A 17,333-nucleotide genomic window follows, 5' to 3' on the forward strand; every position below is an offset into this window, starting at 1 on the left:
ATAACTTCTATTCTCCGTCGTAGTTGTAGTCAAAGCCATCATCCTTTTTTCCATCGCACTGTTGTCATTGTCGGAAGAGAAAGAAACATTTAAATAAAGTGAAGATGTGAGGGTATTTAGGTATTTTATAATAACAAAAACTTATGTGAGACGGTATCAAGGGTTGTATTTTGTGAAACAAATATCTTATTTGGATCATCCATGAAAAAATATTATTTTTTATGCTAAAAATATTAATTTTTATTGTGAATATGTGTAGGATTGACCCGTCTCACAGATAAAGATTCGTGAGACCGTCTCACAATAGACTCACTCTTTTATCATATTCAATTTTCTTTTTAATGTTATAGGACCAAATACTTGTTGCACCCCAACAATCGCCATCTCTCAATATAGACAATTATTGCACCCCAACTGTATAACAACTCAAGAAGAATGGTTCGATCGATCTCTCAATATAGACAATTATTGCACCCCAACAATCGCCATCTCAATATCTGTACTTCTTGCAATCAATAAGAGTCAAATTCATAATTTTGACACTGATATCAATTATAACAAAATCACAACAATATAGCGGGCTTTGAAGACTTTTTTGTCCTACCATGTCACCATTTTCGTTTGGTATTTTATAATATGATCACATCGATATAATTAGGCTTTCAAAGTTTATTTTCGGTTTCACTCCCGCAAAATTTGTTTATGTAACTTTCATATCGTGGTTTGATTAGTAATGTTTATATTATTCTTCACATTTTTTCATCAACTTCTCCATATTGTATCCCAAAGCTCATATGTTTTTTTCTTCTCTGACAGTTTTTTTTTTTTAATATTTCTTTTTTCCTCCAATTAAATCAAACCACGTGCTATGGTAACTAGAATATATAATACTAGAGTCGATAATATAGATAAGTTAGTGTCTCGATGTAATTTTTAGAAAACCTAAGATATTCCTCTTTATTTTTTAGTACCTTTATTTCTTTTTTATTGCATGAAAATTTCAATTTATGTAAAAGATTTATTTTTTAAAAAAATAAAAAATATTAAATTTTAATTACATTTTTCTTAACAAGAGTACTTATATAAAAAAATTTATGTGACCTAGTGTGTATATACCGGGAATTGATACCCTGGGCGCCCTTTGGTGAGCGCCCAGTGGGCAACAGCTGACGCTCACATGTGCAGTTTATTTTTTTTTAAAGATTTGACGTTTCGCGACGGTTTTACAAATACGTCGCAAATGGCGACGGATTTTAACAAACCGTCGCGAAGCCCACATGTGCAGTTTATTTTTTTAAAAATTTGACGTTTTGCGACGGTTTTAAAAATCCGTCGCAAATGGCGACGGATTTTAACAAACCGTCGCGAAACGTCAAATTTTTTTTATAAAAAGAAAAGAGGGGACAGAGGGGCGTTCCCAAATTTCGTGTCCCACCTTCGCCCAACAGCCCACAAATGCATTAGACAGGTGGAAATTAGAAATAATTTACTACGCGACACAAACATGATGTTTTACGTCGACCACAGCGGGTTTTTATACATGTTCCATAAGTCATATGAAAGAGAACGATACAACAATATGGCAGCAGGAAAATTAAAACACCAAGATTTCTTGACAGAGAATGGTTATCATATTGAATTTGAAAATTCTACAATGCTAATTCTTGAATTAAGCAGAGGATCCTTCTCATGGTGACAGAAACCTCAAAGCTCGATGTTTCATCCACGACAGAGGTTTGATAAAGCACTATAAAATGGTTACCCCATCGCACATATTCAACTTGATAAAATAATAACCTTTATCAAATCCAGTTGTTAGAACCTGTAAAATTCAAAACAGTTATGAATAAAAAAAATATTGATGATTAACAACATATATTTAGAGATTTAAATTACCATCTATCGATCCAAAATCTTCGTCATCTGAGCTTTCTTCTTCGTTTTTATTATTAATAGTTGACCTGAAGAACGTTGAGTATGCCACCATATATTAATTTTGATGATTAACCAAATATATACAAAAATACTAAAAATTTACATTGTTGATAAACACATACCCGTCTTGCAAATTTGGACAGTTACGCTTGTCATGCTGCACACCTCGGCGTCCACACCCACGACATTTTCTTCCCTGTGTGGTTGCCTTCTCCTTTGATGACTTTAATCTCTTCCCACATCCCTTTGTTCTAATTTTTTGAGGATCAACGATATCAACAGCCCTATCTGTGGCTCTTCTACATTGACTTCCACCGCTTACTGTTGTAGTCATATTCAAATCTTTCATTTTGTTGCCAATATAATCAAACTGTGCATTCAAGAAATTTGTTCCCTCAACAGTCAATGATGCAATATCAACTAATGCAGAAGCTTTATAGGATAACCTCAAATGTCTTGACATCAAACATCTTTCTGGAGCTTCAACCACATTTGGCTCATCTGTAGGAAAAAATTCTACATTCTTTGCTGCTTGCGTCCAACGTTTCAGTATATATTTATCAGGCAAATGAAAGACTTGGTTTATACGAAAAAATGCTAACATATGCCTGCATGGAATGCCCTCAAACTGAAATTTCATACAACTGCACAATATATCATCCCCTTGTATGACATGTGTAAGCACTCTTGGTTTCGAAGAAGAAGAAGCTTGAAAATTCATTACCTTGTAAATCCCAAACTCATTTCCCACAGATTCTGTTTGCACGTAATAACCATGACTCTGACTCATTTCTTCTAGAAACTCCAACCATTTCTTTTTCGTGTAAACCGTCACCATCTGAGATTCCATTGGCCATTTGGACTGTAGCTTGGGACGCTCATTCATATCGACATGATCTGCAACTAACTCATTGTGTCTTTGGTGCCGGAGTGCCTTATTGAAACGAATGATAAAATCCATCAATGAGTTCTTGCTAGATATATATCTCTTGAAAAAAGCATGTGAACTTTCGGACCGCTGACTACTTGACATACCCGCAGAAAATACATGATTAAAATATGCTGGCACCCATTTATGTCGCAAATCAAACATCAACGACAGCCAATCATGTTGTTCCAAGTTAGCATTAGACATAGCAGCTTCCCAGGAACTCTCAAATTCCTCATCTGTGGAGGAATGTAGAATGACATTCCTTATGCTTTCGTAGTGATCACGGAAAGTCATTGGGTTTAATTTCTCAGAGAATTTGTTCAGTATATGCCACAAACAATATCGATGTGTTGTTCGAGGAAAAACTTGTGATATGGCTTTCGTCAGAGCCGGATCTTGGTCAGTGATAATCAAGTTTGGGGCACCTTGACACATGGCTTCTAGGAATTTATTAAGCAACCAAACAAAAGAATCTGTTTTTTCGTCACTCAACAATCCACAACCAAAAAGAATGGTCTGATGATGATGATTAACTCCTACAAATGGTGCGAAAATCATCCCATATTTGTTGGTGTTGTATGTAGTATCAAACACAACCACGTCACCAAAAGCAGTGTATGCCCTTCTTGACACATGATCAGTCCAAAAACACCTGGTAAATCTGTTGTCCGAGTCAGTCTCATAATCAAAAAAGAACAATGAATTCTTCTCTTTCTCAGATTCGAAGAAATCGACCAATGTTTCTGCATCAATACCCTTATGCTCATCCCTAACACTTTGCTCGTAGTTTCTGATATCTCTTTCTATGAAACCTACATGTTCAGGCCCACCAGACTCTATCTCAAATAATCTCATTTGTTGACAAGTTGGCACATTGGCTTCTGCAAATTGTTGACTCAACATTTTTTTTGATGCAGAAATACCGCGATGCGAGCGTAACAAATGCACCTTCGACGGAGTCGATAATGAATGATTATGACTTTCAACGAAAGTACTGACAACCCAACCCGGACCTGTTTGTTCCTTGACAACTGAAATCTTGGACAAACATCCGGTTCTAGTCTCACCACGGGCTCTTTCTTTTCTTGGTTGATCTTTTTTTGTCTGTTTGCTCCATCGAATATCATCTGTATGCCCTTCTTTAAAGCATACAAATTTCTTCCATACAATTTCGTTTGTTTTCTTACTTTTCTTGCTATTACTCATTCTCGCGCTAAAACCGGATTCTCGGGCATATTGGTTGTAGAATGAGAATGCATCCTCTAACGAATCAAATCTCATACCAATCTGGGGTTTCTGATCATCACCGACTTGGGGGATGTACGATTGTTCATCTCCACTATATTGATCCATTTCATCTACAGTGGCGCTAGGCAGACGTGGGGTGGTGCTCGAAAATCTTTGCGGGCGGTAAGGTGCTGGCGAGGATTGTCTGGGGATTAACCGAGCACGATTAGCGACGGTAACAATATAATCATATGAGAAACAACATCAAGTATAAAATATATTTTAACAAAACATACTAGAAATGAATAAATTTATAAATACTCCAGATACATAAATAGCTAGATCATCAACACCATTTCCTAGTGCAATTAATTAAATATGCAGACTTACACTTCACAAACATTAAAGAACATGTATGCCAATACACCGGAAACCTTCAAAATCATAAATTGGAAATTTCTTCGGAATATGAAATTTAGAACTACATCGATTTACCTTCTGATGTCGTCGGAATATTTCCCCGCACGAGAGCTCCAGAAGTTCGCTCAATCTTCTTAACGTAAAGATTTGAGCGTAGGTGGGAGAAGGGCTGTTGGGCGAAGGTGGGACACGAAATTTGGGAACGCCCCTCTGTCCCCTCTTTTCTTTTTATAAAAAAAATTTGACGTTTGGCGACGGTTTGTTAAAATCCGTCGCCATTTGCGACGGATTTTTAAAACCGTCGCAAAACGTCAAATTTTTAAAAAAAATAAACTGCACATGTGGGCTTCGCGACGGTTTGTTAAAATCCGTCGCCATTTGCGACTATTTGTAAAACCGTCGCGAAACGTCAAATCTTTAAAAAAAAATAAACTGCACATGTGGGCGACAGCTCAGCTGTCGCCCACTGGGCGCTCACCAAAGGGCGCCCAGGGTATCAATTCCCTATATATATATATATATATATATATATATATATATATATATATATATATATATATATATATATATATATATATATATATAACATGTTACATCAAAACCTTTATTATCCAATTGAACAAATACATGAGACCCATCCGAAATCTTAATATAAAAAATAACAAATTGAGATTTGAAATTCATTTCCAAGTAGGTTCATTCAAACAAATTTTAAATTTTTTTAATCATCATCATCAATGACATAATTCTGGTAAGCCTTTGACTATAAATTCTTAGTACTTATTATTCGTATATATTTTAATATCCACTCCGAGTATCTTATTTACCAAATCAATTATTTTAAAATTGAAATTAAGAATTTCGTAAGTAAAACTAAGTACTTGAAAAAGCTTAGTTGCGAATTATGTCATCTAAATACATCTTCCAAGGAAAGACCAACATACGGTGAATTTACGTTGCATATTCGAATATCCAGTATTTTAATACCCATTCTGATTGTCTCATTTACCAAATCAATGATTTTAAAACTGAAAGGAGGTATTTCGCAAGTAAAACTAAGTACTTGAAAAAGTTCAATGCTTAGTTGTGAATTTGTTTTTTTTAAAAAAAAATAATTAAATGAAGTGAACATGTCATCCAAAAAAGCATCTTGGATAGAAATGCGAGCACTTGGTGAACTTACGTTGCATATTAATATCCAGTATTTTAATACCCATTATGAATATCTTATTTACAAAATCAAGTGTTTAAAACTGAAATTAAATATTTCGCAAGTAAAATTAAGTATTTGAAAAAGTTCCATGCTTAGTTGTAAATTTGTTTTTTGTTTTTTAAATAAAAAATAATTAGATGAAGTGAACATGTCATCCAAATGCATCTTGGATGGAAATGCGATCACTTGGTGAGCTTACGTTGCATATTCGGATATCATTTTAATACACATTCTGAATATATCATTTACCAAATCAAGTAAAAATTGAAATTAGGTATTTCGCAAGTAAAACTAAGTACTTCAAAAATTTCAATTTTAAGTTACGAATTTGTTTTTCTTTTAAAAATAAAAAATATTTAAATGAAATGTACATGTCATACAAATGCATCTTGGACAGAAATGCAGCACTTGGTGAACTTACTTTACCCACTAGAATATCAAGTATTTTATTAACTTTTATGAGTATTTCATTTACCAAATCAAGTATTTCAAAATTGAAATTAGATATTTCACAAGTAAAAGTAAGTACTTCAAAATGTTACATGCTTAGTTGCGAATTTGTTTTTTTTCCAAATGTTCCATGGCAACACCAATAATAACTGAATATTTTGGGAATACATAAAATTAATATTTAAATTTATAATACTAAGTAACAACAAATTTGGATATCACTTAGGGAAAAATAAGTACTTAAGCTTAAAAGTGAGTATTTTTGCGCAAAACATTCCGAGAAATTTTTTGCAATGGAATGTTTATAATGATAAAAAACTACAACAAATCACAACATACATGAAACTATAAGTGAACAAAACAGTTTAATGATTAAGAAATAATCACTTCATAATGCGTCTACAAACTGCAATTAAAAACACAAAATCCGTTGTTTTATTCAATGGCATAAATTTTTCGAATCTCACTCAAGCAATTGAGTTTGATAGCAACACAATAATATTCTTCATCACAAACCTCAAATATTACCTAATACTTGTAAATTGAACAGATTCAGCGTTGGTGTACAAAAAAATTGCCAACAAAAATTGCTCGCACAGAAGAGGAGGAGTGGGAAGCGAGAAGGAGGAGTAGAAAGAGAAGATGACCAACAAAAATAGGGATTCATACAATTTTTTATTAATTAAAAAAGGGTAAAAAGTTAAAAACGCATGAAATATGAAGTAAAAAATAAGTTGGACTTTTGTCGAGTATTAAAACAAAAAAAAACCGACGGGGACTGAATCTTAAATAAATAATGGCCAGATATATTTTTCTACAAATTCCCGTTATTTTAATCATAAATTATAAAGAACTAAAACCAGATATTTAAATATTCAATATAATAAAAATGAAAGAAATGTGGTCGTGACACACCGAGAGTGATCCATTAAAAAATAGAAAAATGTTTTTTTTTTAAAAATATAGTTATAAATTTTTTAAATTGAAAGGACATGAAATAAGAGATATAATGAAAAATGATTTGTAAAATATGAAAATATGTAACTAAAATATATTTTTAAAATTATGAAAGATGTCTCACAAACAAACCAAAAGTTGGTAAGTACAAAGAATTTAATTTTTAATTAATAGTATAGATATATAATGCTTAAAGTCGTTAGGGTATTAAAGAGGGTTATTTGTGTAAAGATTGAGATGTGAACCTAAATCAATATCAAAATATAGTTCATGGAAGGACGATTGTCCAAGTCCATATATACAACTCCCAAGAACTCTATCCAACCGACATTTTAACATTCAACTTTCACGCCCAAGAATGAACAACTGGAACGTATAGATATTAACGTGTGTGACAACAACTCAAACTCCAACACATAACGGTAAACCTGATTTATGATATCATGTTAAAATTGAGACTCAACCCTAAAAATTCACAAAAAAATATTATTTTTTATGCTAAAATTTTTAATTTCACTTTAGTATGGATCATGTTGACAATTTCATGAAAATAAATTTGTGAGACAGTCTCATAAAAAATATCCATTTAAAAAAATACATGTCTATATATTTTTATTAATCAAATTATTTTTCAATTGTATAACTTCTATTCTTCGTCGTACTTGTAATCAAAGCCGTCATCTTTTTTTTCCATCGCATTGTTGTCTTTGTCGGAAGAGAAAAAAACATTGAAATAAAATGAGGATGTGAGGGTATTTAGGTATTTTTATCATTTATCATTATCATCTTCAAATTTCTTTTTCTTGTTATAGGACCAAGTACCCGTCGTTTTACTAAAAATTATAATTGACGATAACGATATAACTCAAATCTTTTAAACTATATAGCAGCTCAAGAAGCAAGGTTAGATTGATATTAGGGATGACAATTTCCTCCCAACCAGTTGGAGGATCCGATACTCGATCTGAATAGAAGAGGATATGGAGGAATTTTTAGACCTGATTAAATAATTGGGTAATCGGGTATAGAGATTTTCGGGTTCGGGTATGGAGACGGGTTTGATATAATCCGACCTACGCCCGACCCGAATATCCATTTAAATTAATATATAAATATATATATATATATATATATATATGTATGTATATATGTATATATATAGTAATTATATTTATTTATACTAAATGTTCATTTTCTCAAATCCAAGTAAATCGATACTTTTTCTTTTCTATATGTATGTATATATGTATATATATAGTAATTATATTTATTTATATTAAAGATTCATTTTCTCAAATCCAAGTAAATCGATACTTTTTCTTTTCTCTTCCCTTTCACTTTCACTTTTACGTTTATATAGCAGCTCAGAAGCAGGTTATGATATAGGGATAAATTTCCTCCCACCAGTTGAGGTCCAACTCGATCTGAATAGAAGAGGATATGGAGGATTTTTAGACTGATTATTGGGGGTATAGAGTTTCGGGTTCGGGTATGGAGACGGTTTGATATAATCCGACCTACGCCCGACCCGACTGGGTCTATTTATACTAAATTTAAATTAATATATAATATATATATATTTATATTAAAGATTCATTTTCTCAAATCCAAGTAAATCGATACTTTTTCTTTTCTCTTCCCTTTCACTTTCACTTTTACGTTTCAATGTTTTACCGCTCTTTTATTTTTAATTCAATTTCTCATCTTCTTCATTGTTAAGTTTATTTCATGTTTAACTTTAAAAATTGAAAAATAATTTATTTTTTGTTAAATTGTGTATTTTTGTTCAACTAATATAAACTATTTTTAATATTTTGTTATTTTTTCTATAAAGTTTACTTTGCAATTTTTTATCAATAATAATTTTTCTTATTGTTCATTTTAATAATTTTTTAAATATTCATAACTTCATTGAAACAATTTAAATTGAAAAAATTCAATTGTATATGATAATATGGTATTTGGGTAGGGTATGTGTATCCGATAATCCGATGAGTATGGGGATGATGATGAAATTCAATACCCGATGGGTATGGGGATGTATATGAGGATGAATTTAATAAATGAGTATGAGATGGATGTATCAAATCCGACCCATTCCCTATCCATTGTCATCCCTAATCGATATCTCAATAGAGATAATTATTGTACCCCAACAATTACCTTCCCTATAATTGTATTTCTTGCAATTAATGAAAGTCGAACTTATGACATTGACTCTGATATTAATTGTAACATCTTCACAAAAATATAGCAGGCTTTGAAGACTATTTTGTCCTACTATGTCACCATTTTCGTTTGGTATTTAACATAAACATAGTTAGGCTTTCAAAGTTTATTTTCGATTTTACTCCCGCAAAATTTATTATGTAACTTTCATATCGTGGATTGATTAGTAATGTTCATATTATTCTTCACATTTTTTCTTCAACTTCTCCATATTGTATCCCAAAGCTCTTATGTTTTTTACTTCTCCGACAGTTTTTTTTTTTTTAATATTTCTTTTTTCAACCAATTAAATCATGTCGGCACGTGCACGTGCTATGGTAACTATAATATATAATACTAGATTTGATAATATAGATAAATTAGGGTCAGGATGTAATTTTTAGAAAACCCAAGATATTTCTCTTTATTTTTTTAGTACCTTTATTTCTTTTTTATTGCATGAAAATTTCAATTTATGTAAAAAATATATTTTTAAAAAATAAAAATATTTAATTTTAATTACATTTTTCTTAACAAGAGTACTTATAAAAATTATGTGACCTAGTGTGAGTGTGTGAATATATATATATATATATATATATATATATATATATATATAACATGTCACATCAAAACATTTATTATCCAATTGAACAACTGCATGGGATCCATCCGAAATCGTAATATCAAAAAATAACAAATTGAGATTTGAAATTCATTTTCAAGTAAGGTTAATTCAAACAATTTTTAAAATCTTTTAATCACCATCATCAATGGCATAATTCTGGTAAGCCTTTGACTATAAATTCTTAGTATTTATTATTAGTATATATTTAATTTATAAATAGGGACGAAAACGAGACATATCTGACGAACTCGGAACTCGTCCCGAAACCCCGCACAATTAATAATATTTTTAAAAAAATATTATCATAAATTAAAATCCATAAATTATACAAAAAATCATAATATATATTTTCATGTTAAAACATCATAATAGAATAAAATTATTTTAATCATAAAATGTAACGAACTAAAACCGAATATTTAAATATTCATTATTCAATATATTAAATCCCAAGACCCATCCCAAACCTGCTTCTAGATCGCCCTAACCGGATCAAATTCAACCCATTCAGGACGAGCTTGATACGTGTCATCCATATTTTAAACACTGTCCCTAGGTTTGATGTTGGGTTTGTTCCACTTTTGGCATACACGTAGGCACACACATTTATATGAACACCAGCCGGTCGTGACACACCGAGTGTGATCCACTAAAAAAATATAAATAAATGTTTTTTTTAAAGTTTAAAAGTAAAGTTATAAATTTTTTAAATCGAAAGGACATGAAAACACATAACGATAAACCTGATATATGATATCATGTTAAAATTGAGACTTGAACTTAAGTTAACCCCAAAAATTAGCTCAAGGGAAAAAATTATCCAAATCCATAGATGCAACTGAGAGGAAATATATCAAACCGTTATATGACATCTTAGCAATTGCAATATTCATCTCACATGTATTTTATGGATTTGACATTTATCTCTCCGGTCAATTATATAAATTATATAACATGACGAAGGAGGCAAGTGTTAGTTAATTAAATTAAATAAAAATGTATAATAGAAGTGAATGTAAATTAAAAGAATAGGAATGGACTTCCCCATTTATTTTTTGTGAGATGAAAAATAACTGTTTTGATATCCGACTTTTTTTTTTTTTTTTTTTTTATGTAACTAGTCAAAATTGTATGTTGTTTGTTAAATTTTAATTTTAGTTTATTTTGACCTGATTTTATTGGAATTATCCAATTTATATCAACCCTTGCCCATCAATACTTTCACTTTCACCTTCTCCTTTCCGACTTTGGGTTACTTTGTAAGTAATGCGAAATTTAAGATTAATACATAAGCATCACCAAACCATTGAATAAAGAGTACTGTTTTGTTTTTCTCTAAAGTCAAACCAAACGATTATTACACAGCTAAATTATTTATCGTGGCTAACGCACACTTATTATGCATGACTAACATATGTAAGTCATGATGCAATATGACGTGGTTGGAAACATTTATAATGTTGATTATTTCAAATTCTCATGGCGTCCAAGTATGATTTCCCGGCAAGCTCCCGAGTCAACAGTCCCTTGAAATAATCAGAAACGCCGATTCTCTTGAATTTTGCGGGATTTTCTTGGGTAATAAGGCTAGGAGCTGGACCTAAATCACCATCCAATTTGGGGCTCAGAAATGTGACCATGGTCAGCCTCTCTTGCTCGGTGTTCACAACTGCTCGATGCTCGATGCTCCGGTATGCACCGTTCGTCACAATCTGTCAAGAAATGCCAGTTATATACCTTAATTACTTTGTAAACAAATTCATATTAAAATCAAACTTCAACCTAGCTAACTGGGGAGGCATTTATATATATAGATATAGATTCCCATATATGATTTGTTCAAAAGTCGCGATTCAAATCAAGCTTGTATATATATATATCCCTAATGGAATGCATAATGCGCACGCTGTACATATACCTCCAAAATGTCTCCAACGTTGATGACAAACGCATCTGGAAGCGGAAAAACAGGGATCCAAACCCCATCTTTCTTGACCTGTAGGCCTTCAACTTCATTGACTTGGGAAAGAATTGTCAGGCCAATGGTGTCGGAGTGAGGGCTGAGACCAGTGACAAGCTCCGGTTGTGGACATGGAGGATAGTAGTTCATCCTCATAGCCTGCATACCCTCTTCAAACAGAATTTTCATGTCTTCTTCTTTCATTTCCATATCTTTTGCCATCAGACAGAGAATCTTCATGGCTAGGATTTTCATTGCTGCTGAATATGCTTCTATGGCATCCCTGAATACATTTTTCAAACAATGATGGAGTTAGATAATTTTTTTCACAATTGGGACTGACTATATATATGTGTGTGTGAGTGTGTGTGTGTGTGTGTATTCGACAATAAAAAAATTGGCTGACCTGAATTTGTGTGGAAACTGTGGAATCAAGTGATTCGCTCTCAAATATGTTGGTAAGGTGACGGCATAGAACATGTCCCCCCAGTCAAGCTTTTGCTCTTCTGATACAACAAAGACTTGCCCATAACCTTGTACGTCTCCCTCTTCTTGATAAAACCTTTTCTTTTCTTCAAGAGGCAGACTGAAAAATTTTTGGGTTTCTAATTTCATGTTTTGCACAACTTGAGAGTCAACTCCATGATTGATCAACTGCTTTCAAAATCAAAGAAACATATCGTTCGTTATTCTTTTTCCCTAGTTTATGGTTGTTTTTGGATGGAAAGATATGAGTTTGTCATGAGTGGATTTCAAATAAAATGATTTAAATGCATGTATTTCAAAAGAATAGGTTGGAGAGTTGATTTGAAATTGAAGCAAAATATATATAATTGTGCAACGAAAAAAATACATTTTTTGTTAAGTAATTTGCCTGTGTCCAAACTTCAACACTCCGATAAAAAAAATATTAAATTGAAAGATATTCCAAATTTAATTTTGAACTAAATTGATATAATGAATTTGAGATGTTGATTTCAACTCAAATCCACTCTCTGAATACAACCTAGAAAATTGACAAACCATTATATATTATACAAAATCGGTATTATTTTTGTCATCATAAGACGTCAAAAATATAAATCAATTTGTATATTAGCTAGGTTCGAAACTTATAAAAGAAAAAAAATATAAACCATTGAATTTCTTCTTTTTTTTTGTTATTTCTAATTACATAGTCCAGTTTTCATATTTAGTATTATTTTTTCTAATCTTATAATAATCTACCTCTATCTAGTTTTTTTTAAATTTCTAATTTGTTCATTTAATTCCTAAAACATTCATTAAATACGGAGTAGGTCTTTTGTAAAACGGTCACACGAATCTTTATCTGTGAGACTGGTCAACCATACCGATATTCACAATAAAAAGTAATATTCCTAGCATAAAAAGTAATATTTTTTCATGGATAACCCAAATAAGATATCAGTCTCACAAAATACGATCCGTAAGACCGTCTCATACAAATTTTTGCCTTAAATACGGGGTAAAATGAGGAATTTCTTTGTAAAATTTACTTTTTTTATATAAATTTTTAATATGTGTGAAAAACAAATATAAGCTTAGATATATGAAACGAGAGAGTATATATGTTTACTACTGTCCCTTGCCCCATTATGAAAATTTTCGAGGACCACCATTTCCCCCCCTTTCCCCCTCTCCTTAATTTCCGACTACATTCCAGTGCTTAAAACTCCAAAATTCTCCATAGTCGTCACTCGATCGAGTTTCAGATGCATAAAGATGTTGATAAAGGTTTAGGTCGTGCTTTAGTGTGCGTCCGATACGATCAATTTACAAGATTAAAATTTCGTTTTTTTCCTAAAATTAAAATGAAATATTTTAATGTTATCCTCGTTCTTGTTACATAATCACGCATGTTTAGATCCGTAAATCTTAATATATTTGCAGCAATGACAAATAACTGCGTTTGACAAACAAAAATAAAATAAAACACACCTGAAAGAAACCCCATTCTTGGCATGCAACATGCAGCTTACCAAGCTCCACCTTTGAATCTCCGTCCAACTCGTTCATATCAATAACTGGAATTTCAGACGAGGAAGAAATATTACATGAAATCGAATCATTCTCGTCGAAACGGATATATCTTTCCGGAACTGGTGGTCGATATCTCCTTGGCCAGTTCTTGCACATTAGGCACCGTGAGTGAACCTCCCAATTTCGTGAGCTTAGATTCCATATCTTCCCTTGACAATCCTCCGTCTGCTTATCTTCATCTATATATACTAATTAAATATTGTGAAGTATTAGTTTGAGAAAAATTTGGAGACATATTTTTTAAATGATTTATTTGGCGGGTGTTTGATTTACGAATTGGTGAATGATAATGGTCAATTTTAATAAATTTTTACGTTCAATGTTGTCTCTATTTGACTCTTAATTTGTATGTATAGTTTACGAGTTTAAGCGAATTCAGTTTGAGATTAAATGTAAAAAAATGTTTGTAATATTTATTTCTATATTTTAATTATATCAAATCAAATAATATAATAACGTATACACATATATATATACATATATATATATATATATATATATTAAGATTATCATTCAGACTACATATTAAGATTATCATTCAGACAACGTAATTCCTATGATAAAGACGAAGCTTCCTCTAAACGTAGGGCCCGTTAGTTAGGTTTATATTATTATTATACGATTACGATAAACTCACGGAAATTATGTTTGAGAAAAATTGGATTAAGATATTATTTAATCCGCGGTGGTGGCTGACTTTATTTGCAATTTGGAATTAAAAGTGAATGGTTTTACTAAATTCATACGTTCAATCTTGTCGTTAAATTAACTACACGTCTGTTATTTAATACCTCCTCTTTTGAATATAGACAAAAACTTGTGTGAGACGGTCTCACGAGTCGTATTTTTTGAGACAGATATCTTATTTAGGTCATCCATGAAAAAATATTATTTTTAATTCTAAGAGTATTATTTTTTATTGTGAATATCGGTAGGTTGACCTATCTCACATATAAAGATTCGTGAGACCATCTAACAAGAAACCTATTGTTGAATATTTATACAATTCAATAATTATCTAAACATAATAATTTTTATTTTCAAATTTAATGACTTTTTGATATTTTTTATTAAAAATAATATAGTCATCTAAAATATAGATAAAGTTTTGATTTGATTGAAAAATATGATCAAGATAGGATGAAAATATTGAGAGAAAAAAAAACGCTATTTTAGAAAGAAAAAAAAATTAAAAAAACTTTTATCCATAAAGTTATATAATTAAAGTATAATCATAATTTTAAATTCCAAATTGTAAGGCACTATATGGATCAACTTGGTACATCTTGGTACTACCAGATTAGTCGGGCAAAACCCGTGATACCCGGGTCCTTACATGCATTAACTTGTACACAACACAGCTGTCTGCAATGGTACAAAACCATCTGATATACGTGGTACTTCAAATCGTACTATCTTTTGCTCAAACAATACTCGTTTGCACAAATTATTAAAAATTAAATGTGCTAAATATTATGAATGAATAAAATACAATTAATCATTGATTAAACATTTGATTCATATATTTATAAAAAAGAAATCGATATTTCAAGTACGATAAATGATTAAAACAATATATTGATTATTTTTTTAATTTAAAAATAGATAAATCAAATATTATATCAATAATTAATTGTATTTTGTTCTAATACACATAAAATTTAATAATTTGTGTAAACAAAATTAGTTGAGCAAAATATAGCATGTTTTGAAATATAAAATATAGCAAAAAGATTTAATCCCGTCGAGTTAATCGGGGCATTGGAAGAACAGTATTATAAAATGCATTTGCCGTAGCTTTCGCATGTAATTCAACGACCCAATGAGAATCGTACGACCGCTTCACAGATTGCTAGCAACTCAGCAAGGTGTGGTTCCATGTTGACCCGGCCGTAATCGATATGCCAAAGCAAAGAGGAGGTTATTTTTCCAGTTTCATATTGATATCATGCCTAATAATACAATAAAAACTTAAGAAAATAATGGATAAAATGATAATGTTCTATAATTAGTCAAGAAACAAATATTTTATAAAAATAATAAAATCAAATAATAATAATTTTTTTTTTGAAAATAAGGTAAAAATCTATTTAAATATTCATAATTGTGGAAAATAAACATTTAATTTGAAACGGTCCATCTTCAAGTTTGAAGAGTCAACATTTCTAAAAAATAAAGTCCGATTTAACAAAAAAAAAAATCAAAGTCAGAAGTTTGGAAAAAGTTGTTTTAAAAAAACTTTGGAAAATGTCAAATTTCTAAGAACTAGTCAAAGTCCCAATTCATATCAACGAAACCCTAGTGCTAAATCGCAAGTTTATCACTAGCTAGTATATGATATATATAGCTCAATGATATGGTCTTTTAAAAATTATTCCGGTTCCAGATGGAATTCGAAGTGCCCAAATATGAAATCACATATTTAATACTAATAAATAAATAAGACTTTTGATATACGACCTCACATATCTTTTTCTGTGAGACGAGTTAACCCGATTCATAATTCAAGTGAAAAGAATACTTTTAGCATAAAAAGTAATATTTTTTATGAATCAGATAGGACTAGAGATCCGTATCACAAAATTGACTCGTAGGACAGTCTAACAATGCTCAGTTTGGTTTGTGTGATTGATAAGTAAATGATTAGTAATTAAAGTGATTAAAAAATGAAAGATATGGATTAATAGCATGATGAGATAAATAACATGGTGTTTGGTATAATTTTAAAATGATGGATTAATTTTGTAAATTTTATTGTAATGACTAAAATTCCCCCAAGTGCTAATTAAACATATATTTTTAAAATAATTAGATAAATAATTAAATATTTATAATTATAATTTACATTTATTAAAATAAATTTAAATATATTTATTAAAAATAAATTTGTAAATATATATTTATTTTAATAATTAAAATAACAATAATGTTATTGTTAAATAAAGTTTAATAATAATTATAATATTATTATTTTTTTAAAATAATTATAAATATTCTTAAAATAATTTGATAGATAATTAAATATTTATAATTAGAATTTATATTTATTAAAATTAATTTAAATATATTTATTAAAAATATATTTGTAAATATACATTTAATTAATAATTAAAATAGTAATAATATTTTGAATATTAATTTTATTGTTATATTTATTAGAAATATATTTGTAGATTGTGTCTTTTCAATAAACGACAAAATAATATTTGACATGGTATAAAATTGTGAGTGTTGACATGGAATAAGAAATAAGATGATAAAAATGTAATTTGATGAGTGTTGATAAGTCTATCTCACATGTTTTATTAGATTAATAATCAAATGATTATTCATAAATTTGGGT

At 30.4% G+C, this 17,333-nt stretch overlaps 1 protein-coding gene and 1 pseudogene across 1 annotated transcript; both read right to left on the reverse strand.

The window, feature by feature from the left end:
* Window positions 1–1,395: 1,395 nt before the first annotated feature.
* Window positions 1,396–4,722, reverse strand: LOC140836734 (protein FAR1-RELATED SEQUENCE 5-like). The gene is made up of 3 exons (XM_073202475.1): window positions 2,058–4,722; window positions 1,897–1,961; window positions 1,396–1,822 (listed from the first exon to the last, which is right to left on the reverse strand). Exons 1-3 carry the CDS (start codon window positions 4,217–4,219, stop codon window positions 1,803–1,805), a joined length of 2,247 nt encoding a protein of 748 aa, XP_073058576.1. The 5' UTR covers window positions 4,220–4,722; the 3' UTR covers window positions 1,396–1,802.
* A 6,528-nt stretch (window positions 4,723–11,250) lies between these two features.
* On the reverse strand, window positions 11,251–14,193 carry LOC140836009 (oxoglutarate-dependent flavonoid 7-O-demethylase 1-like; annotated as a pseudogene).
* Window positions 14,194–17,333: the final 3,140 nt, after the last annotated feature.

This window comes from Primulina eburnea, chromosome 7 (assembly GCF_022965805.1).
Source record: "Primulina eburnea isolate SZY01 chromosome 7, ASM2296580v1, whole genome shotgun sequence".
In the NCBI taxonomy this organism is placed as follows: Eukaryota; Viridiplantae; Streptophyta; class Magnoliopsida; order Lamiales; family Gesneriaceae; genus Primulina; species Primulina eburnea.

Coding starts and splice junctions, on each gene's coding strand:
- LOC140836734 (XM_073202475.1), bottom strand. CDS start 4,219: ATGGATCAATATAGTGGAGATGAACAATCGTACATCCCCCAAGTCGGT. Junction 1,962..2,057: donor TGTCCAAATTTGCAAGACGG/GTATGTGTTTAT, acceptor AACGTTCTTCAG/GTCAACTATTAATAATAAAA. Junction 1,823..1,896: donor AGATTTTGGATCGATAGATG/GTAATTTAAATC, acceptor TGAATTTTACAG/GTTCTAACAACTGGATTTGA.